The sequence below is a fragment of the Berghia stephanieae genome, chromosome 6 (genome assembly GCF_034508935.2).
Source record: "Berghia stephanieae isolate SIO BIC M18660-M18661 chromosome 6, UCSD_Bste_1.3, whole genome shotgun sequence".
NCBI classification, from domain to species: domain Eukaryota; kingdom Metazoa; phylum Mollusca; class Gastropoda; order Nudibranchia; family Aeolidiidae; genus Berghia; species Berghia stephanieae.
In genome coordinates, this window is record NC_088365.1 from 45,573,149 (window position 1) to 45,597,309 (window position 24,161).

Sequence of the window (24,161 nt, forward strand, 5' to 3'; positions counted from 1 at the left end):
GAAGAGGGAGATTACATGAATAATATTTTCTTAAGAGAGAAAAGATCGAATAACAACAAATACAGACCCATTCTTAATCTCAAATGCTTGAATAAAAATTTTGTTAAATTTACTCACTTCAAGATGGAGGGACTAACTACGTGCCTTAATCTCATGCAACAAAATTGCTACATGGCATGTATTGATATATCCAATGCTTTTCATAGCATTCCAATGCACCCCGATTTTACAAAATACTTAAAATTTATGTTTGAGGGTCAAGTTTATAAATACATGGTTTTGCCTCAGGGGTTTCGAGATAGCCCAAGACTGTTTACCAAAATTTTAAAACCAGTGTTAGGTTTTTTGAGACAAAGAGGTTTTTTGTCTAGTGTGTACATTGATGATTTCTATCTACAAGGCTCTAATCATAAAGCATGTCAGGAAAACGTTATAATTACGAAGCAACTTCTGACGTCATTAGGTTTTGAACTCTCTGATAAATCTATATATGAACCTACGCAAAAGCTATTACATTTAGGTTTCATTCTAGATTCGACACTGATGAACATAAGTTTAGGTGAGGATAAAAGAAATCATATCATCCAGATGTCAAAGAATGTGATGAGTCATACCTCCCTTACAGTAAGGGAATTAGCAAGATTAATTGGAGTCTTTGTGGCTAGTTTCCCAGCGGTTGAATATGGCCCGCTATATTATAGAGAACTGGAAATGCTTAAAATCAAATCATTAGAGACAAATTATAATTTAATAACTATACCACTCTTAATGAAGAATGTGTACAAGAAATACAATGGTGGATTAAAGAGGGAGTTTATAGTGGGAAAATGATTTCTCATGGTAATGCAGATTTCACTATTCAAACAGACGCATCTAGTTATGCATGGGGGGCAGTTTTCAATGATAGAAATACACACGGCATGTGGACAGACGAGGAGTCTAAACTCCACATAAATGTTCTCGAAATCAAAGCAGGGTTGTTGGGTATTCAGTCCTTATGTGATTTTAAGAATTGTCATATACAGATCCAAATGGATAATCAGACTGCCGTTTCATACATTAATAATCTTGGGGGTACACATTCTAGACTTGTTAACTATTATACTAAACAAATCATCTTGTGGTGTAAAGAAAGAGGAATCTGGTTGTCTGCTTGTCATATAGCTGGAAAATCAAATATAGCTGATTCACACAGTAGGAAAGTTAGAATTCATACAGAATGGAAATTACACCCAGAAGTTTTTGATAGGTTATGTGAGAAATTTGGATGCCCTGAAATAGATCTGTTTGCTTCTCGTGCAAACAGACAATTACCTATATATATGTCCTTTTATCCCGATCCTGAAGCCTGCGCCATTAACTCATTTCAACATAAATGGGATACTTACGGATATATCTTCCCACCATTTAATCTTATCTCCAGGATTCTCAGGAAAATCCAAGAAGACCAAAGTACAAAGATATTAATGGTCGTGCCACATTGGACAATAGCCCCTTGGTATCCAAAACTTATGGAAATGATGTGCCTTCCTCCTCTTTTTCTGAAGAAAGCCAAAAATGTGTTAATTTTACCATCAAACCACTCAGCAGTACATCCATTATACCCAAAACTCCAACTGATGGCATGTGTCTTATCAGGAACAATTTCAAAAGACAAGGGTTGTCCCGACGAGTTGTCAAGACTTTAATGAAAGGCTGGAGACCAAATACTGTTAAACAATACAATGTTTACCTTAAGAAATGGATTGAATTTTGTTCTGATAAACAATGGGATGTCGAGGAATATAGTGTTTCACACTGTCTAGAGTTTTTATTACACCTTTCTAAAAAAGGACTTTGTTATAGTGCAGTTAATACTGCTCGTTCTGCATTATCTTGCATTTTCGACCAACCTTCCATCGGAGATGATAACAAAATAAAACGTTTGATGAGAAGTATTTTCTTGGCTCACCCAAGCAAACCAAGATACACCAAAATTTGGGACGTTTCAATATTGTTAAATTTTTTGGAAAAATGCTCACCTTGTAAGGAATTAACTTTACAAATGCTCACTTTCAAATTAGTCACATTATGTGCCTTAGTCACTGGACAAAGATGCCAAACCATTCACTCGTTAAATTTAGAAGAGTGTCATATTACACAAACTCGGGCCATCTTTCATGTTTCTAAATTATTGAAACATAATACCCCGAAAAATAATGAAAATTCCATAGTATTACCGGGATACCCATCTAATAAACGATTATGTGTTGTAACATATTTGCGAGAATATATAAAACGAACTAAACCGTTTAGAAATTCATCTCAACTGTTTTTGAGTTATGCATGTCCACATAAACCGGTAACTAAGGAAACAATCGGTCGATGGATTAAATTGACTCTTATGAAGTCGGGAATAAATACAAAAATATTCAAAGCACACAGCACCAGGGCTGCGAGCACGTCAGCTATTACTAAAGATGTAGATATTTCTGTCATACTTAAGGCAGCAGCATGGTCTGGTCAGAAGACGTTTGCTAAATTCTACAATAAACCAATTGTAAAAGATGATGGGACTGCATTTGGGAAAGCAGTGTTACGGAAAGCACGTTGATGTGAGTAATTTATCCTTATTATGAACATAATTATCAGTGTCTGGATTTAACAACAGGCTGATAATGAAAACACCAACGACCAATTACAGTAATTTTTACTGAAATCATAATATGGCATCTTGTTACTCAGTGTCTGGTGGAATCACAGACTGAGTTATATTTAATACCTCATTGACAATCTATGCAGTGTCTGGCTTAGGACACAGACTGCAAATAGATTAAACATGATTAACCTGTGTCTGAATTTAGTCACAGAGTTATGAATGTATATCATAACTATCTATGCAGTGTCTGGCTTAGGACACAGGCTGCAATAGTTTTGAAAAACTTTTTACATACTGAATGAAAGTAGATATGGAACCTCATGGCTTAGGACATCGTTCCTTTTATCATAGGTTTTAACGTTTTAATATAGCATAATGAAAGAATATGCTTATAATTGTGTATGTCCGTTTATATATTGGATCGCTACAATAGCTGTTACGGCTTTAAAGTCTCGGGCAAGGCCATATGAATATTCATTGGGTCTATAAAATTAGAAAATTAAACGAGACTTACCTGTAAGTTGAAGTTTGATTGGGATTTTATAGACCCAAGAATATTCTTAGGCCTTGACCGCCCTTCCCAATTTTATCCCACCCCATGAATGTATACATTGTTTTGCAAAATTGCAAATCAATTTGAGGTCTTTTAAATTAGATAATTGATGGTAACAGCTATTGTAGCCTATTAGCTTTAAATAGTGATTGCGCATGTGCAGGGACGCTTTCTCTCTCGGTCAAGGCCTAAGAATATTCTTGGGTCTATAAAATCCCAATCAAACTTCAACTTACAGGTAAGTCTCGTTTAATTTTCTAACTAAATGTCATCCTTTGGAGCCATAAGGCCTCTGGTTTCATTTATGTTAAACAGACAATAACAATTGAAGGCAGGTTTTCCAATACTTTAAGTCGATTTTTCTACTTTTTGAGATCTTCAATCTATGAGATAAATTGAAATGTAAAGTTTATTTTAAGAATCATTTGGCACAAGAATTTCCTTAGATTTGTGTGAATTTGATGTTTCAATATGATAAAATAATGGACGGTATGAGAGGTTTTAGGGGAAATGATCCTCATTATCTCAAAATGGGAAAAACGGAGTTGGGGAGTTTTGGAAAACCACTCTTCAATTATTTGGTACCCTTTAATCAGGATTCTGGCTATTGCAAAGGGTTTTCAATTTGTTTCGTGACCATAATGTCCGTAGGACCCATCTGTCTATCATGGTTTCATTTATGTTGGTAGCAAATTATTTGGGGCCCTTTGAACTAGGACTGCATTTTTCTTTTATTTTCTTTTCTTTCTTTTCCTTTTTTTTTCGGGGGGGGGGGGGGGGGGGGGGGACTTAAATAACCCTAAATTGTTTTGGTCTTCTTATGGAAAAACTATCACGCCAATGCAAAACAATGTCTATTGCGACAGCGTAAGAGTAAGATTAGACCCAGAACAGTCAAATGTATACATAGTTTTGGGAGATGATATTTTTTTCCTTGTAAATCATTTCTCTGTTATTTACTTTAATTTTGTTTATTTTTAACATATGATTTATAAACATTTGAGTGTATTCCTCTTAGTGGGATCTTGTGTTGGTGTCTGGTTGAAACATTTAGGTAATCTCAAACTAAGTACATTGATACTATCAATGATAGTGTGCTCTTTTCCCTAGTTGAACCATTCCCCATCGTCTTACTTTTTCCTCAAGACCTTTTAATTGTACATCTAGAATGTTTTTACTATCTACTGGTGCAGATATGACCTAAATGTGTTGCAAGCGGCGTAAAACCATTAAAACCAAAACAAAACTTCTTTCTTCTTTTTTTTCTTCTTTTTTTTTTTTTTTTTTGAGAAGGTGGGGGGAGGGGGGTCTACATGTACAACTTAAATAACCCTAATTGTTATGGTCTCCATATGTTAAAACTATCATGCCAATGTAAATCAATGTCCATTGCGACAACGTAAGATTAAACCCATAATTCGGTTCGGTAATTATTATTAATAGACTTGTAATTATAGTTACATTGTGATATATCTGTTTTACTTCAGGTGTCTGTGACTCAAAAGCACAGCTCTTTATTGAAAACATGTAAGTATCGGGATATATACGATTGCTAAGTTGTATTTATGAAGCACTGCCATAGTTAAAACGTGTGGATGTTGCTGATGTAACCCTTGGATGGAATAATTATAATAATAAATTAACCTATAAACTGCCATACGCTGGGAAAAAAAACAACCTGTATTTAAAAATTTGTCCAAAAAACTCGTCCTTAAAATATTGCTTGATTTCAATGACCTTCATCTTGAAAAAAAAAAATATCAAACCTAGGACTTTGACAAGTCTTCAAGGAATCCCAGGTTTGAGAGTTTTTTTTCCCAAGATGAGGGTCATTTAAATTGATGGATATTTGAAGACGAGTTTTCGTAGTTCGGCAGTTGACTAGTAATGATAATCCTAAATGCATGTGCCCGTAAGGAGTATGTTGGAAATTATAATAATAATGATATGTTTGTATGGATTGAAAAAATATATTAATGTATTGAAAATAAAAATATTTAACTGGAATATTTTATTAGACTGCTTTCTCGATTTTTATGACTAATGAATACTAAAGGGTCATCTGTTTTTGTTTGTTGTTAATGTTGCTTTTCTGGGTGGGGTTCCTGACCTCCCATAGTGGGCAGGGAGGTACTTGCTGTGTCTTCTACTTCTATCCCCCGGTATCTGAATCTGTTTTCCAATTGCTTTCTGTCTTTGTCGGGTAATCGAACTCTGTACCTTTCGGGTTTAAGCAAAGACCATACCGCAGAGCCACGCACAGACTACTATGGAGCCACGCTACCCCTTTGGACGGAAATTTTGGCCCATGTGATCCAATAGAATCTACATCGGGTCACAACCTTGCTATCACCTGTCTCCTTACATATTTCGTCCTTTCCATTAAGTTTTGTGTCCGTGTTCTCAAATGCATGGGTCCCTGTCTGGTTGAGAGGGAAACACTAGTTGATTTTACATGGGGCCCTGTCTGGCTGAGAGGGAAACACTAGTTGATTTTGCATGGGCCCTGGCTAGTTGAGAGGGAAACACTCAGATAAATTTGTCTTGACAAAGCAAAGTAGACATTAGGTCCATGTTTATTTCGTTTTCTATAGCATGAAACTGACAATAGCAATTGCTTGCTATTTTTTTTATAGGACGCTAGTCTATCGCAAAGTAGTTTCCATCAGACCTAACAGACCCAGCTACCAATCGCATCTGCTGCTTACCACTTTTTTGATAGGACGCTTGTCCATCGCAAAGTACTTTCCACAAGATCTAACAGACCCAGCTACCCAATTACTCCTGTATTGAACACCCCACGACTCACGAGTATCTTCATTGACGGATTGGTGTAGGGGTGGGGGGGGGGGGTGACGGAAGAGAGAGAGAGAGAGAGAGAGAGAGAGAAACAATTTTACATCGGCTCATCTTCACTTATACGAATTTGTGTTCTTGGAGCTCCCGATAACTCAGATGGTAGAGCACTCGCTTCACACACAGAAGAATCGAGATCAATCCCGGGTGCAGCCGAGATTTTTTTCTGACCACCCTGTTCACCCAGCAGTGATTGGGTAGCTGAATCTGTTAGAACTGGCGGATAGACTAGCGTCCTACCAAAAGGATAACAAGCAATTGCTATTGTCCGTTTCACGCTATAGATACCGGGATAAACTCCGGCTCCACGGGCCTATGGCTCGGAAGGACTTCTTCTTTTATACGAAATTGTGTTCTATTTTTCCTTTCCAAGGCGCTGGTGTGACCTATAAGAGTTACAAATTCCGTTAGATCTTATGTGATTTTGTAAGATCGTCGTGCACTTATTTTGCAGGTCTGAGAACCAAAATCAATATGGGCTCTTTGTGGTAATGGAAATACTCAAACCAACGCAAATATTGTCCATTATTAAACCAAGCCCATAACTGTGTTCGGTTACCAGAACTGCAAATATTCACACCTTTTTCACTGACTAGAACATCGAATTGAATTGAATAAATTGTTAATATAAATCTAATTAAAAATCAGTAAGACCTTGTAGGCTTTTCATTGACATAAAAAAAAGTTCTTTTTGTAAATATTTCGCTTATAAATTAGATACTATATACTTTTTACATAATAAATGATTCAAAAGATCACTTCCGCGACAACAGTACAGTTACCGGTGACCGATGTTTCCTTCATTTGCCAGGCGATGAGTGCCGTTTCATCTCTGCCTATCTTTTTCGCCCTGCTGCATTGCTCTCCTATCGAGAGCAAAATTTCGGCCCCACAATGGCTCTGTTGCAATTAATTATCTGGCAAGAATTTCTTGCCAATCAAACTGAAAAACTGTAAACATTGGCCATGAGCTCATGTCCCTTACTCGTCTAGAGATATAAAACTTTATATTTATCAATGATTTATTTTATTATTTGTATGTACACGGTTACACGTGGGGCTGGTAGAATTTGTCTTCCTTGGTGATATTCATTTTACTTATCTTTAAATGGCTGCTTATATCGGTTAGTTTCATTAGACATATTGAATCTCCACTCTTGCCCACCACCAACTTTCATTTTCATTTTTTATTGGTTCGTTTTCTTCGTGCTGTTCGTTCATGGCTTCTGCAGAACAAGAATCTGTGTCCCTTAACACGGAAATTAAAAATGAAGAGGACGATAGCGATGACAAGATAAAGAAAAAAGAAAAGGTCGAGCTGGACGTTTCAACTGACGACGAGGAAACGATTATAGTAAAGACTCCGTCGACAACAGTAAATGCAAAGGACAGTGACGTAGGTGCAAAGGCAGAGGCAGAGGTGAGCATGAAACACAAGGACGAAGAAAGTGATGGGGTCAACAAAAATAACGACAACGCTACTGAAGATGAAGGTGAGATACTCAACAATGTATTAAGATAGCTTACCATTCTATGTAATTGTGGATCCTTTCCCATTTCCATGTTTAATTTAGATCAAAATTATGAAATGGTTCTTTTTGGTTCTTTCATCTTACCTTTTTATCTAAAAATCCTGATGTTTATTACCATCAAAAGGCTCTTTGTACTCTTACTCTGATCTGATTAAGTATCATTTTTTATTAATTGGAATTCAATGTGATATTGTTTCTTCTCGTTTCCAGAGTCTTCAGAAAAGCCAATCTTGGAGACTTTAACATTTGGTTTAGAGTCTGAGGATAAAGAAATTGATAAAGTCACAGACACCGACCAGCTAACTACCTGCCCCTGCTTGTTGTGTGATGAGTCATATCCTATTTGGCAGAAAGAACACATTTTGGCCCATCTAGTCATGCAACATAAAATAGTCATTGCGGATGTTACATTCATTGCAGATCTACCTGCGTGAGTTAATTTTTAGTTTTTATGAGATGTCATGAATTTCCTAATTTTGTTGAGAGAGAGGTTGCACATAGATTTCTAGATTTTGCGGCTATGTGGTCTAGACAGAGAAGAAAACTAATGAAGAAGTATTAGAGCAAGCTGAATAAAAGGCTATTAATTCGTACAATAAGAAAAAGACAAATGCAATTTTTAGGACACCTAAATCGACATAAATGTATTGAACATCTTGCTCTCACAGGAAAGATAGAAGGTAAAAAGAGTAAAGGTAGACCAAGAAAAACATATTTGAATAGTTTGAACAGCTGGGTGACAAAGAAAGAGAAGAGTAATATTAGTTTTCTGAGGTTATCTGATCAAAGAGATGAATGGCGTATCATGATCACCGATGTCTGGCACAGACTTGGTACTTGAAGAAGAAGAAGGTCTAGTGGTATGACACTCACTTTTGGATTGGAAGTCCTGGGTTCGAGCCTTGGTCGGCGCATAGTTCAGTCCTTGGAAAAGGCTCTTTACTCACATTCTCTCACCGTACTCAGGTGTAAAATGAGTACCTGGCTGTTAACAGTGTTGTCTCTGATGCCTAACAGGCGTCATGTCCCTTCCTACATGTTAAATGTTGCTGTTGGTCAGGGACCCTTTGTAAACCTCTTTGAGCATGTTTAGTGGATATTTTGCAATATAAAAGCTCAATTTTTAGATTTGTAAAGTATTCTAATACAAGATCATAATAAAAGCCAAGCATTAAATCTATTTAATAAAAACAACTCCCCAAGATATTTCAATCCTTCTCAATGATAAAAATTGGAAGTGGCTTTTTCATGTAAATGTTTCTATTTCTAGTTTCTGAATCTTTTAGCCCTTAAAAATTCAGAGGTTACAAGCATGTATGTGTTTCTAAATTTTGAGGCTAGAAGTCCTTATTTGATGTCATCAGCAATCATAATTTTTCCGATTCAAGATGAACATTTCAGGATGCTGGCGAGGCTTGTCTGTCAACTGTTCAGTGTCAGTCAGAATTAGATAAAATTTAAAATGATGCCATTCAAAATAAAATCTTAACTCTGCTCCCCCTCCCCTTTGATAGATTGATAGTTTTTGGTACCACATTCAGTTTGAGGTTTTGATCTTTCTTTGTTAAGCACTAATTGTGAAATAAGTCATTGGTGTTTGTATGTACCAAACATTTTAATGACCCTTTTTTGAAGCAATGCATAACACTCTTAAAAATTTCAATTGTCATAAAATTCTATTATATTGTTGATCGCATTTGAAAAAAAACAAAATTGTTGTGTCTAAGTTATGATTTTCAGTCACTCCTAGTGTTGTTTGCAACAACAAGTTGATATAATGCTGATTTGTAAATATATACAAACGTGAGAGATGAGAAATGGAAAGTCTACAGATTTCTAGTCAATATGTCCTGAATGAATAGTCGTTTGGAACAGTTTGAGTCATAAATGGAAAGACATTATGTTCTTTTTATATGAAATTAGGCATTGCTTTTCAGTGTGTCCGTGTGCTTAAAATTATGAGTGAATTGGGTCTTAATTCCAGACTGGTGGTCCTCCTTGATTAAGATTTCAGGTCATGATTTGAGACTAATTATTATTTAGAAGAATAAAAAGGACTCTCTTTTCTCATTTGGACACAATAATGTGTTTAATTTTTTTCCTCCCAATTTACAGATATCTGCAGTACTGGAAGAAAAATTTTGAAGGCAAAGATTATACCAAATTTTGCTCTACCATCTGCACCAACAACTTTGGTGAACAGAAAGATAATGGTAAGAGAGGTTATCCACCTTTTATTATTGTTGAATAGGATTTTAGTATTGGTCCTTGAATTTTTATTGAATGTATCATCATCATAGCTTGTCGCTCCAACTCCAAATCCACTCCACAGCATCTGGGGAGCAGGCTCTTAGATCATGATTGGTCCTGGCATTTTCTAAGGATGTGCTCCATCGTCTACTCTGGGCATCCACATGTACACAAGCTGGTCTCAGCCAGCCCTCACTTTTTCATTCTTCCATATAATTTTAGTAACGGAAAGTTAAAGAATACCAGGAAATATTTCCATGGGCTTAAGTAACAGACATGACAGAAAATTTTTCCAATTAGAGGAAATAAGAGTTATTGAGAGCAAATTTTGTATGTATGTTGTTGTTTCAAAACATGTTTAGGCGAAGCACATGAACTGTGATTGTTATTTCTCATTTTGATTGTTGTGAACTATTATTATTAAAGCATAATATTTATTCCTTGCATATTTGTTGATTTTCTTGTAGGGGAGAAGGAGGAATTCTTTTTGCTTTGTGATGCCTTACCAGAAGACAAGGAACTGCGATCAAACTTGCAACAGAAGAGATTGGTATATGTTGACTATTTAGATGTAAAAAAAAAAAATAAATAAAAGAGAAGATTCAGTTTTGTTTACGAAGACAGGATTGATTTATTATTATTATTATTATAAGCAATTATGATTATTTAATTTGTTTGATTTTAATGATGTAAATCTTAGATTCCTTATTGTTTATTACTAGATATCCTATGATTTCGATTTATTTAAGAATTTTATTGTATTAATGAATGTACAAAAGGATTTTATTTTTCACCATCATTCACTTTTGTTCGTTTCATAGGAATTTATCCTGACACAGCAAGAAAAGGAGAGATGCGAGACTAGATTTATTAGACAATGTCTGTTCTGCAAACAAGTCTTCTGTGGAAATAGGTAACTAAATGTCCTTTTTTAAAAAAAAAACTCAATTGAAACAAAAAACATGAGTGTTGCCATCTCTGAATACCTCAAATGAATTAGATTTATCTTACTTTTTAACTTGAGTATCATATCTGGCAGAAGATTACAGTCAACAGAAATCTCTTGGTTTGTGTTGACAATTTTGTTACAACAAAATATAACAAAAAGCGTGCTTGGAATCAGGGTCACAAAAGACTGAAGGCAATCAGAAAAGACTGAATTTAAACGTATGAATAAATCAAATTTTTAATATGTAGAAGATTCTCATAATTCATTCAACTTGAGAGAACTCAGACATCAGATGAAGTGCAGATTGGCACAGGGGCAATTCATGTTAAGTCACTTATTGAATATTTAAAAAATGAGGTGCTGAAGCTGGGGTGATATTGTATTATATATATATTATATATATATATATATATATATATATATATATAATATATATATATATATATATATATATATATATATATATATATATAATATATTATATATATATATATATATTGTGTGTGATATTGAAATGCCATTTTGCAACCTGCCCTTGAAGAAAATAAATCAAATTGTAATAAATTCAAGAATGCTGATGAAGCTAAGATGAGCATTATCAATGACCTTATACTTGAATAATTTTTCTCTGTCAGGAAGGTTAAGAAGCTAATATAAAAAATCCTCACAATACTTAGCTTTGCCTTGCTTTGTGGATTTTTAAATGTTGATGACATTTTTCGTGTAGTAGGCTATTGCCATTAATTAGCAAGAGAGAGCATAAAGAGGGGATGTAATGTTTGCATTATCAGATTTGCTTTTGTACCACTAGATATTTTGTCAATGAACTATGGATGCTTAAATGGCCTATATGTGTTGCAAGTGCTCTTAAACCCTTGAAAACAAAAACAAAAGAACAAAGCTTTTGGTCTAAGACAGACCTGGGACGAAAATGAACGGGCACAGAGAAAATTCTTACCCCATTCCATTTGGGGGGGGGGGGGAGTGAAGTGGCAGAGTGGTTAAGGCATTGAATTGTGATCCGGGAGGTCCTGTGTTCGAGCCGTGCTTCAGGCACTTTCGTTTTTTTTTCTTGGGCAAGAATTTTAACCCTTTGTTGCTCGCTTGGACAACATAGGTGATTCCTGTTGACATCAGACATCCTGTTTGATGGATTATCTATCTTAATATATATATATATATATATATATATATATATATATATATATATATATATATATATATATATATATATATATATATATATATTTGTTTTTTTTTTGGTTTTTTTTTTCTATTTTAGATCTGTATTGTTTGAGCATCTCCTGACTGACCATTCTTTCCACATGGGACTTCCTGATAACCTGGGTAAGTGTCGTCTGCCCTTTGTATCAAATTAAGAAATTAAGGAGCAGGCACTGGTGTAAGACAAACAACTGAAAAAGTGTGTATGAAAGGTGTCAGACAAAACAAGTAAAAAATTATCCCAAAAAATTAGTCTACCTCGACTGGTGATCAAACCTCAGACCTTCTGATTACTGATCAGACCTGCTACCATTACACTACAGAGGTTCCCGATAGTTCATCATCATCAATCGTGGCTTGTGCTCTTGAGCACGTTGCCGGTCAGCTGTCTCCACGAATCCTGATCCTCTGCATTGCGCATGTAATCTGTGTTGCTTTTAAAATCACATTTGGCCATTCTTAGGTTATTTGAATAAGTCATTCTTTGTCTTCCTCTTGCTCTTTTTCCTTCGATCATCCCAGATATTACCAACTTTTCTAGTCTGTCTCTTCTCCACACATGTCCCAGAAACCGTAACTGCCTCTTTCTGATGGTATCGATCAATATTCTTCCTTTTCTCACTTTCTCCAACACTTCCTCGTTCGTGTACCTGTATGTCCATGATAACCTCAACATTCTTCTATACACCCACATCTCAAATGCCTCTAACCTCCTCGTACATTCTTTGTCAAGCGTCCATGTTTCACAACCGTATAAAATGGTACTTATAACATATGTTTCTACTACTTCCATTCTGGTCTTCAACTTCAGGTTGTTGTTTGACACAACTGGTCGCATTTTATGGAACACGTTTTTTGCTATTGCTATTCTTTGTTTTATATCCTCTATGTCACGTGCATCATGGGTAATGATAGTGCCTAGATATTTTGATACCTCTTTTACGCATTGAACCCTCGACCAGTAATCAGAAGGTCTGAGGTTCAACCACCCAGTCAAGGTCGATGATTTTTTAGGATTATTTTTTTAAAATATATTTTTCTTTCTTGCTTTGTCTGGCACCTTTCATACACACTTGTTCAGTTCTTTGTTTGCCCTTTGTACTTTAATTATTTATTGTTGACCTTTGCCTCAAAACTATGCCAATAACATAAGCATTGTTCTGGCCATTAGAATACAAATTTCTCTTCATCTTTGTTGTATGTTTTACCATACCTTTGTGAAAAATAAATCAGACTATTAGTTTATTCTTTTTATTTTTTTGTGCACATAATTGTAATGTAAGAAATCCACAGTTCTGGAAAATAATTTGAAATTCTTTCTTTGTTTCAGTGTTCACCGATGAGATGTTTGACCTAATACAGTACAAGTTGGATAAGTATGTTGTGGTTTTTTTAAGAGGACGATTTACTTAATTTACCTAATCATAAATGTATGTCCAAATTATGGTAAGGGTTAAATTAAGAACATTGATGTATTTGATAGAATTAATGAATTAGAAAAGGTGAAATATATGCAATGTGTCATGTTAAAGTTAGACGTTGATTATTGTTAATGTCTAGTTCCAACCATTGAATTGCCACATCTCAAGTTGTTCTCTAATTTGTGAGGCTGGCTGAGAAAAGCCGGAAGATGCGGCAAGCTTCGATTCCAGATATGAGCCAAAATCGAAGATAAAGTGTTTCCCATAGCAACAAATTTTATTACGAAAAAAAATTAATAACTTGGGTTCTAATAGACATAGAAAGACAATTTAAAGTGGGAAATGATCAAAAAGATGGGGTCTATATACCACTGCATACATAACTCAATTTATGAAATTTGTGCATCTCTCAAGGTTTTCTCAGCCAGCCACACATTTGAGCTCAAAATCAATATGAACTTGTCTTTGTTGCTTAGCAGATTGATGCAGACGTTAATAATATGTTGTAATTCAACCACTTTTAGTCTTTCAGAGCCATAAGACCCATGAGTCAGACTTTATCCCAGTTTCAATGGACAATAGCAATTGCTTGCTACCCTTTGGATAGGATGCTAATCTGTCACAAAGTACTTTCCACCAGATCAAGCAGACCCAGCTACCCAATCACTGCTGAGTGTATAGGGAGGTCAGCAAAAGAAGAATCTTCACCTCACCAGGGATTGATCCAGTTCCATTTGTGTGTGTGAAGTGACTGCCCTATCAGTAGGGGTCAGTCAAATTTTTGATTTAGGGTCTTTTTGAGTGTCATTCAATTCAGTACACAATAGATTTAACTAACACATCAAGCCCTCGATATCAAAGTTGAAGGCTAGCTCATCATCAATCAAGATTATTTATCAAGAAGATTTTGATGAACTGACAATCATGTCCACAACAAACAGAAAATAAAAATAAATTTGTTCCGCCTTTTATGATTATAATTTTTTCATATAGATTTTGTTCATGAAGTCAACTGTCTTACCGTCTTCACAACACCAGTTGCATGTTTAAGTTTTGAAAAGAAAGTAATATCCCTATCAAATATTGCCTGTTTGTTTCATGTAGGGGGTCCCGACACAAAGGAACTGAGATCAGTCCCGGGTGCAATTGAGATTTTTTCTGACCTCCCCCAACCCTGTCCACCCAGCAGTGATTGGGTAGCTGGGTCTGTTAGATCTGGTGGAAAGTACTTTGCGATAGATTAGCATCCTATCCAAAGGATAGCAAGCAATTGCTATTGTCCATTTCACACTTTAGAAACCGGGATGAACTCCGGCTCTATGGCCCCAATGGCTCTGAAGGACTACATGTTCTATGTTAAATATTGATAGATAAATCACCACTTATTATCATATTGAGAGGAACGAACTGCTCTTTGGGTTTAGAATTGAGTTTAGACTTTGATAAGAAATAAAACCTTAACTGGCTTGTGTCAGCAATCATGAATTTTTAAATATTTTTTTTCAGTTACCTTTGCTTGTTCTGTGAAAAGAAGTTCAGAGACAAGGTTTCTCTCCGAGAGCACATGCGTAAAAAGCAGCATCGTAAAATAAACCCCAAGAACAAGGAATATGACCGCTTCTATATCATCAATTATATGGTAAATTTGCAAAAGAATTATAGCATAAATCAACATACATGATTATCTATGCTGACTGATGTGTACTTGTATGCAGATCTGATAACTCAGATTGTTATAATTGAAATACTCTCAAACCAAAGCAAAAAAATATTGTCCATTTTAACGTTAAATCAATCCCATAATTGCTTTTGGTTATCAGACATGTAAATATGTGCACTCTGGTGCTGACCTTTGAACTATTTCTAATAGTTTTGTTGTATTAAAAAAAAAAAATTTAATGTATTCAATTTATTTTTTTTTTAGCTGAGCTGCAAAATTTACTGTTCATTTTTGTTGTTGTTGTTTTGTTTTTTTAAAATGATTTAAGTGGATGTTAAGGTGTCATTGACAAAAACTATAATTATTATGAAACAAAGTTAGATCTGTAGGGTCCCTTTCTTAGGAATTTCATTTTAATTGGAGCTCCAATCAATAATTTACCCTGCTCCCTTATTTTTATTTTTTTTGGTGGCTATTTTTTGTAGACAACATGATACCGACCTTTTGTGACCAATTGAAAACCGTTAAATTGGTTTTAAGGTGATAAAGTCAAGTTTTGCTACATTTGCAAGTCAAGATAAATTATCAGTGCTGATGGTTTTCCTCAGATCTGCGGAAATCCGCGATTTTTGCGTCATATGAGGAATTTCCTCCTTTTAAAAAATGACACTTTCCTCAATCAAATTTTCTGGCTTTGAGAGATTTGATGTGTGGTGGAACAAACTTGTGCGGTTTCCCCACTATCCAGAAGATAGCTAGAGTAGTTTATCATCTCAATGGCTCTAAAAGTGGGGGGTTAGTGAAGAAAACATGTGGCGTAAATAAAACCATTCATAATTTTCCCACTTTTTCCCTTTTGTCACCATCAGCACTGATTTATGTTGACAGGACCGTCAATTGCATCTCGGATAACCATTTATGATGTGTGTTAGTAAAATCCCTCCTCCCGTGACCTGCCTAGATGCAAATGTTAAGTCTACTTTATTCGATTTTACTTTTCAGGTCTATGTTGAGCAATATTATAAGATTTAAAATTTTTTATTATTTTACAGGAAGTTGGCAAAAACTGGGAATGCCTTCAGTCAGAGGAAAGACAGCTTAGGAGTGCTGGTGGTGATAGGAAGTCAGATGAGGAAGAGTATGTAAACTTCTTAATAAGAAAGGCCCCTTTGTAAAGTTCAAATTAAAATTTATGCTTGATTTTTTAAATTTATCTTTCTTCTAACGACAGCAGTTTTCATTCTAACCTTGTATGGTGCATAAGGAGACGACCAGAAACAATTTATAATTACCCTCTAACTCAGTGTAGAACACAGGCTTTATGTGAAGTACAGTCGTTTTAACTTCTATCAAGTTGAAATCAGTTACCCAAACACCTCCTCTTGGTTGTCAAGAAGATTGTATTCCGTATCTTTGGATCAGTTTCAAGTTGAATGGAGATCAGATCGAATTAGAAATGAGGATTGTTGGGGGGGGGGGGGGGTTTGCTTAAATGACCATACATTATTGAAAGTGCCTTTTAATTGCTGGAAAACAAACCAAACTCCAACAAAAATCAAGATTGGTTTACGGGGCTCTTTAATTCTATAGAGCTGTCGCGTTCTTGGAGCACAAGTCAGTCTCTAATATAATGTAGACAGTAATGAAACCTTGCTATCCGCTGGATTATATTTTAGTCTCCGAAATATGTGGTTTTAGTTGCAAGTACCCATCACTGTTGGGTCAGGGAGACTTGAAAAAATAAATTCATCAAATTAAATCTAAGTGTGTATATATTAGGTGCATTAACAAAGTCCCGTGATGTAAATTGCTTTGGTTATTGACTAAACCCCAAGGATCTCTTCTTTTTCCAGTGAATGGGCAGGATGGAATGAGGAAACCGAGTCTAAAGTTGTCTGCCTGTACTGTGATGACAAGTGGGCAAGTCGTAAGGAATTGCATGATCATATGAAGGTAACTTTTAGAAAATACCATGTTCTGCGGATTAAATAAATCAATAAGTATTTATGCAAGTTAGATGGTTAATTTTTTTGTCTCTTAAGTTTATAATTACCTTAACATGAACCAAAATCTTGTTTTTTTTGTCATGACTTTAAAATATCTTCTTACCTCTAAATGAAAAATGTAAAAATCCAGTATTTGTAAAAAAATGTTAACAATATCTGTAAATGTTTCTGATGAAATTCTTATTTATCATACAAAGCACCTTCTTCTTCGTTCCTCTGATGGACATCTATGGCTGCAGTCCGATATCTGCTATGAAGTCTGTGGTCCGCTTTAGGTCCTCAGCCTCACCATAGAATACAAAGCACCAAACATTTTAATTTTGAAAGCACCAACTAGACAACTTTATGAAACACAAATAAGTTGAGCAGTTCGTGTGAGTTAGCCACTCCTCAATGACTCAAATGGATCAACGATATAATGAGCCCTACGTGGATGATCGTTGTTTGCATTTTACAATTGAACATTTGTCTTTTGTTTATACTTTTGGTCTCTTTCTCTTTGTCATAAGATATTGGGTGTTATGATTTTACCACTCGGTGGAGAGGTCGATATTTCTCAATGTTCTATTTCTTCTTTTCCAGGACAAGCACGACTTTGATTTGCCACAACTGAATGAGAAACTTCAGCTGAATTTCTATCAGAAAATCAAACTCATTAATTACATAAGACGACAGGTAGTCTAAAGCAGCTTGTAAAATGATATTCTAGTCTTGAGAAATTTTTTTTATAATGATTGAGAAGTCGCTTAAAAAGTTTTTGGCAATATTTTACTATAACACGGTAATATTATAAAATTTTGAAACCTAACCATTTGTAGTGTGCATTTACCTTTATCGCTGAGTTTTGTTTGGGGATATTACTAACTTTCACTTGTTAACTAGTTATAATCCATGCAATACTCCTTATCTCCAAAGCAATTCTCCTTCAAATCGTATCATTCTAATCTTACTGTTCATTTTTAAAAATCTTTTTCTTTCTAGCAGGGAAAAAGGTTACATGTTAGACTGTGTAGGGAATTGAATTAGTTGCACATTCTATGTATAATGAGGCAGCATGGCTCAACGGTATGGTCTTTGCTTCGTACCCGAAAGGTACAGAGTTCGACTACCCATTGCGCTGTGTGGCCTTGAGCAAGTCACCTAGCCTTAGCTCTCTTTGCGGCTGATGCCTGGGTTATTCCATTCTTCCCTTGGACTAAATCTTTCCCTCCTTTTATTTTTACCCTAAAGATTTACCACAAGAGATGTTATGGGTGTAAGAAAATCTTCCCTGAAAAGTCTGAACTTTTTGCCCATGTGGATGAATTTCCTGATCACCTGAAGCTCATTCCAGAAGTGAAGATTTGGGACCAACCTCAGTAAGTCCTTTCATGTTTTCTGTCTGTGTTCATTAAGAGTGAATGTAGGCAAATAAGTTACCGAAGGGCTTAGAGGGTAACTTAGAAATTGTGGATTGGGATGATTTTTGATGCAAGGAAGTGGAATATATATATATTGGGGCGGGCAGCGTGGCTCAGCGGTACTCTCTTTGCTTCGGACCCGGAAGGTACTGAGTTTGATCACCCGCCTCTGCGCTGTGTGGCCTTGAGTAAGTCACCTTGCCCTAGCTCAATTTGCGGCAATGCACTGCGGCTGATGCCTGGGTTGTTTCAATCTACCCTTGGAATAGACCCTAGAGAAAAATTTCCCCTATGGGATGAATAAAGGGACTTTATTTATTTTTATTTTGTTATTATTTTGTTATTATTTTTTTTTTTTTTAAATACTACTCCTAGTCATACTCATTCCCATGACCAGATGGTCGTCAGGAGGAAAATGCAGGATCACAATCCGCTGCCACTCTTCTCAATCATTTGCCTTCTTTATCAGCTTGAATAATGCCAATCCTCAATCATTTGCCTTCTTTATCAACTTGAATAATGCCAATCCTCGATCATTTGCCTTCTTTATCAGCTTGAATAATGCCAATCCTCAATCATTTGCCTTCTTTATCAACTTGAATAATGCCAATCCTCGATCATTTGCCTTCTTTATCAGCTTGAATAATGTCAATCCTGTCCATTCCGTGATTTCTACCTTTACTTTTGTCTTACTCTTCTCCATTCATTGATGTTCCTCTGTGTTTTGCATAGCTGTCTCACACATTTCTGACCAAGTGTCCAAACCATGAAAGTATATTGATAGTAGAATAATGAAGGGTTTTTTTTTTATCCTGACATCTAAAAGTAAAGATTGGAATGAAGGAAAGTAGATCCAATATTTGGAGATTTCATATATAGAAATTTCCTGCAATTTAGAGTCTTTCCACTTATATGGCTTTTAAAAAAAAAGTATTTTTTATGATCCGATACTAAAGTAGAATAAAAAAGAAAAAAAATAAGATAAATTGAAGCGCATTATTTGGCAACAAAACAATGACATTATCTCAAGATTACTGTAAATTGTCATATCAATATCGAACTTTCCTCTTAAATTTATATCCTAGCTTTACAGTTTACTATTATATTGACAGCGATAAAGTAAGCAAATAGGTTTTTGTTTATTTGTTTGTTTTAAAAAAAATCTAAATTGCTATAAGGTCATATATTACCGTTCAATTTTAATGTTACCAGGTATTCCAGGTAAGCTACATTTTCCTGGACTATGCCATTTTTATTTATTTAATTTGCAATAATTTAGTAACTGTATGAAATTTGGATTTGATGGAAGGTATTTTTATTTTCTCCATTTATGAGGGAAGTACTACTCAAAAAAAAAACTTTAAAAAAAACTGAGCAAGGTTTCCTGTTACTTAAAAATGGCAAAAGTTTGTGTGGTATTGCATTCATCTTTGTCTCATTTTAAATTTAAAGCTCTCCATCCCTCGTTTTCTCCTCCTATTTACAACAGATACTTCTTCCCCACGTATGAGGATGATAAGTTGCTGTGTCTGTTGGATGACAATGATGATGATGGTGCAGCAGGTGATGCTTTAGGTGTGACTGTGATTGCCGAGGACATCAAAGTGCCGAATTCCATCTTGGACGATGCTGAACTTTGTAAAGACTTGAAGAAACTTGCAGCATAGTCCATTGCTCTAGCTTTTAAATTTTATTAGGTTTATTTTGATTGCATTTTATTAGGATTAAAATGGGAATGTAAAAAGGTGCTGAGAGAGAACGCATGTAAATTAACTGTTGTCCATTTATTATGAGAATGCTTTGAGGAGTTTGGGTTTTTTTTCCAATTAATTAATAAAGAGATAAGATCTGTCTCAGAATTTTTGAGGAATTTCAAATACAGTTGTTGTCTGTGGTTCCTTAAGTCACCCTTGTGCATTACACGATGGATAAAAGCAACAAATCATGTCATTTTTAATTAATGTACCTACTGCATAAATGTCAATATCCCCATTGATTGATATTGTTTAAGAACTTTGAGAAGACAAAGAATTAATGAAATGCCTTCAGTCTAAGTTCTCAAGAGTAGATTTTGCAATTAAAAATTACAAAGTAATTATTATTGTCCAGTTAGATAAATTGAAAAAAAAAAAAGAACATAGAATGAATTATATTAATATGTTTTTGTATTTACCAAGAATTTACACCCCCAAAAAATGTTTGTGAGTTGATTTTTGATAAAACTTATATGTGATTACGTACTTTAAAAAGTCAATGCTTCTAGTGATTTTCAGTTTTATAAAGATAGTTATATTTACCTTAAATATTGAAAAGTCAGTGCAGATGGTCAATATGTATTGCCAATAATCACTTACAATGCATTACAAGTTGATGAATAATTAGCAGGTGGTTGGATGGGAGCATCACCCTTGAATCATATACCTATGATGTTCGCATGGGTATACGATCCGATAGTGATGTCGTTTCTTCTTCTCTTTACTAGCCTATCCTGCTTCTTTGGTTTGTGATTGTATTTTTGACAGGTGATATTTTTTTTTCTGTAAATCTTCTGCCTGTTTGTTCTTGGTTATTTATAATTTAGCTTATGATATCTTTAGGTTATGATTTTGATTTACATTTGTACTATTTTTGTTAGATTGCTTGTTTTTTTGTTTCAGCGGTCTCTCATATAACCTCAATTGTGTTGGAAGAGACCTAAAGCAACAAACAGAGAAACAGACAGATGAATAATTAGTTCCTTTGCCTTTGATGTTGAGTCAACCATGCTTGGTGGAGGGAATTCATAGATTAGCTTTTACTGGTGACCAAAATTTAGATCGATTACAGATGACAGGCTATAGAATTTTAGATTGATTACAGTGTACTTGCAGCTGATAATTTTATCTTTTTTTTTTTTTTTTCTGTGTGCCAACTTTTGCGGTAGGTAATCAATTCTCACCTCATTCAATCCAACACAGTACAAACAGTTTAATCCCATACCGTTGACATATCATGATTGTTTATAATATTGCAAAATTAAACTGACCCAGGTTTTTTTGGTTTTTATTTTACTTTTAATTTTTTATTTTGTTTTTATCTTTTTTTAATTTAATTTTTTTTTCAAGTCATTATTTGTATGGATGCTATTTGTAATTTTTCCTTTTTGTTCTTAAAAGCTTTGTTTATTTTTATTATTTTTTATTTTCAAAAATAAGAGAATACAATGTCAGAATGCTTCAACAATCAACCCGATGATATTTGAATTATTTTGTGTTCAATCACTACTAAACTGTAAAAAAGCATCTGTTATATAATGAATGTGATATCATACAATGAGAAGTGTGATTCTAAGATAGATGTTAACACTGAAATTCGAATTGATAATTATAACCTAAAATAAGCACTGGGCGGGGTCTTTTGACTTTCCATGGTGGGCAGGAGGTCACTTGTTGTGTCCTCATCCCCTTATATCTGTTTTCCGAGTTGCTTTCTGTCTTTGTCATGGAATGGGATTGCTTGGTTTTGTCCTGGCCCTTGTTGGAGTCCTTAGCTGAGGGGGAAACAGTCAAAAGAATAGTATTAGTATTAGTTTTGGTAGATGATTATTTTTTCCTTGTAAATCCTCTCTCTGTTATATATTGTTAGTTATGTTTTCTTATTTGATATATTCTGTAAACATTTAAGTGTATTCATCTTGGTGGGATCCTGTGTTGGTGTCTGGGTGAGACTTTTAGGTGATTTCAAACTAAGTACACTGATAGTGTGCTCTTGGAATCTACATCTGTTCCCAATTAAAACCATTCCCCTTCATCTTTCTTTTTTCTTGGGTCCCTTTTCTTGTAATCTAGAATTTGTTCACTATTCCATATTATCCCTTTTCACAGGCGCTGAAATGACCTAAATGTGTCGTAAGCTCTGTAAAACCCTTAAAAACAAACAAACAAATAAAATAGCAGATTGTTTCTAAAATACTTTAAAATGGTTACATTAGTCTAATTTTTTTTTTTTAGAAAAAGATTCTTTAGTATTAAAGTATTAAAATCCCATATTGCTGCCCTGTTTTCAGTGGAATCAGATTTTTTTTTTCTTTATTCCCGTCCATCCGTCAGATTAACATAGATCATACTATGTTTATTGACAGTCATTTACAGAGCTGCCAACTTGATTTTTTTTCTCAAGATTTTCCCACAAAAATTTTTATTTTTTTTAAAGTCACATTTTGTCTTTGCGTTTTCCATTGATAATTTATATATAGCTATATATGTCAACACAAGTAATATGAGAAATATGGAATGTTTAAAGCAGTTTTCTGTTGAATTTCATCACAATATTTATCTCTCATTGATTTAGTGTATCTAGGGTACTAAGAATAATTATTAATTGTAGATACTAAAATTACTATTTTGTTAAATGTGATAATAGAATTTTGCTTTATAAGTAAAAATCCTGATAATTAAATAACATCTAATCCTGATTTATTGTCATTATATGTTGGCAGCTCTTGAATTATATTTAAAGAAGAAGAAATGTCAGAAAGAAAACCCCTGATTCTCAGTGAGTGAAAATCACATGAGAAGTTTCCCTTATCATCATTTAAGCATTTATGCGATGTAGCACATATATATATATGAGCCAAGGTCAAAAGGTGCCAATTTTTTTTCTCAAAATAAAAGTGACATAATAGTCCATTCATGTTTCTATATGTGTAGCAAAAACCCTGTACTTCATGAATCAAAGGCCCTTTAGATAACTTTAAGGTCTAACGCAGCATAATATCGTCAACAATACCTATAGGTTGCTGGTGTCACCTGTGACCGGTGACACCAAAATGAGACAAAAAACTCTATAACCAAATGATTTTTGTTGAGTATCAAACTTTATTAAGTTATGGACAAAAAGAAACAATCAACAACAATCATAGTACAATAATATTACCAACTATTGGAGAAAATGTTGCTTTTTGGTGTCATCGGTCACAAGCAACATAGAATGCAAATATATTATTTCATAAAAATGTTTGTACATTAACAAAAACAACAATATTGCATATGTTTATGACCAGCAATGTTCAGAAACTTTTGGAATAAAATGTTGGGAAATAATGTGACCAAAGCATATCTTATTTAGCGGCATTGTGTCACTTGTGACATTAGACCGATGACACCATTACTTATGTCACAAGCAATACCAAATTGCAATTTCGACAATATATCATTAATTTCAGTCAAACCAGTGTAATAACCACAGTTAAATATGGAATTTAATAATATTTCAGAAACCAAAGACTTAAAAAATAGAAATATACATGGAAATTAGAGCATCTGAATGTGACTTGTGACATAAGATCGGTGACACCATTACTTATGTCACAAGCAACACCAAATCACACTTTCGTCCATAATATATCATTATTTTCAGTCAAAAAAGCACAATAACCTATTCTAAAATGAAATTCAATAATATTTTAAGAAACTAAATACTTTCAAATTGGAAATATACTTAGAAATAAGTAATACCATTGTTGCTATTACTTTGGTCAAAATCGGCACTAGAACTCAATTTTGCCTCAATAAATCAAAAATAGCAACTGAACACATGTAATATAGCCTGTTAAAATGTAATTCAATGACATTTCAAGCTTTGAAGAACATGAAAACAGAAATACATTAGAAACTTCAAACTTAAGTGTCACC

General features: G+C 34.4%; 2 protein-coding genes across 2 annotated transcripts; both read left to right on the plus strand.

Moving 5' to 3' along the window:
* The first annotated feature begins 827 nt into the window (after positions 1 to 827).
* Positions 828 to 2,593, plus strand: LOC144975865 (uncharacterized). The gene is made up of 2 exons (XM_078920050.1): positions 828 to 1,202; positions 1,424 to 2,593. The coding sequence occupies exons 1-2, from the start codon at positions 828 to 830 to the stop codon at positions 2,591 to 2,593; spliced, it is 1,545 nt and encodes a 514-aa protein (XP_078776176.1).
* Positions 2,594 to 6,969: 4,376 nt separating this feature from the next.
* LOC144975114 (zinc finger protein 277-like) lies at positions 6,970 to 23,915 on the plus strand. Its single transcript, XM_078918857.1, has 13 exons — positions 6,970 to 7,540; positions 7,790 to 8,009; positions 9,695 to 9,792; positions 10,297 to 10,379; positions 10,651 to 10,742; positions 12,061 to 12,125; positions 13,333 to 13,378; positions 14,930 to 15,062; positions 16,136 to 16,221; positions 16,937 to 17,036; positions 17,672 to 17,764; positions 18,320 to 18,447; positions 19,979 to 23,915. Exons 1-13 carry the CDS (start codon positions 7,267 to 7,269, stop codon positions 20,154 to 20,156), a joined length of 1,596 nt encoding a protein of 531 aa, XP_078774983.1. The 5' UTR covers positions 6,970 to 7,266; the 3' UTR covers positions 20,157 to 23,915.
* The last annotated feature ends 246 nt before the right edge of the window (positions 23,916 to 24,161 follow it).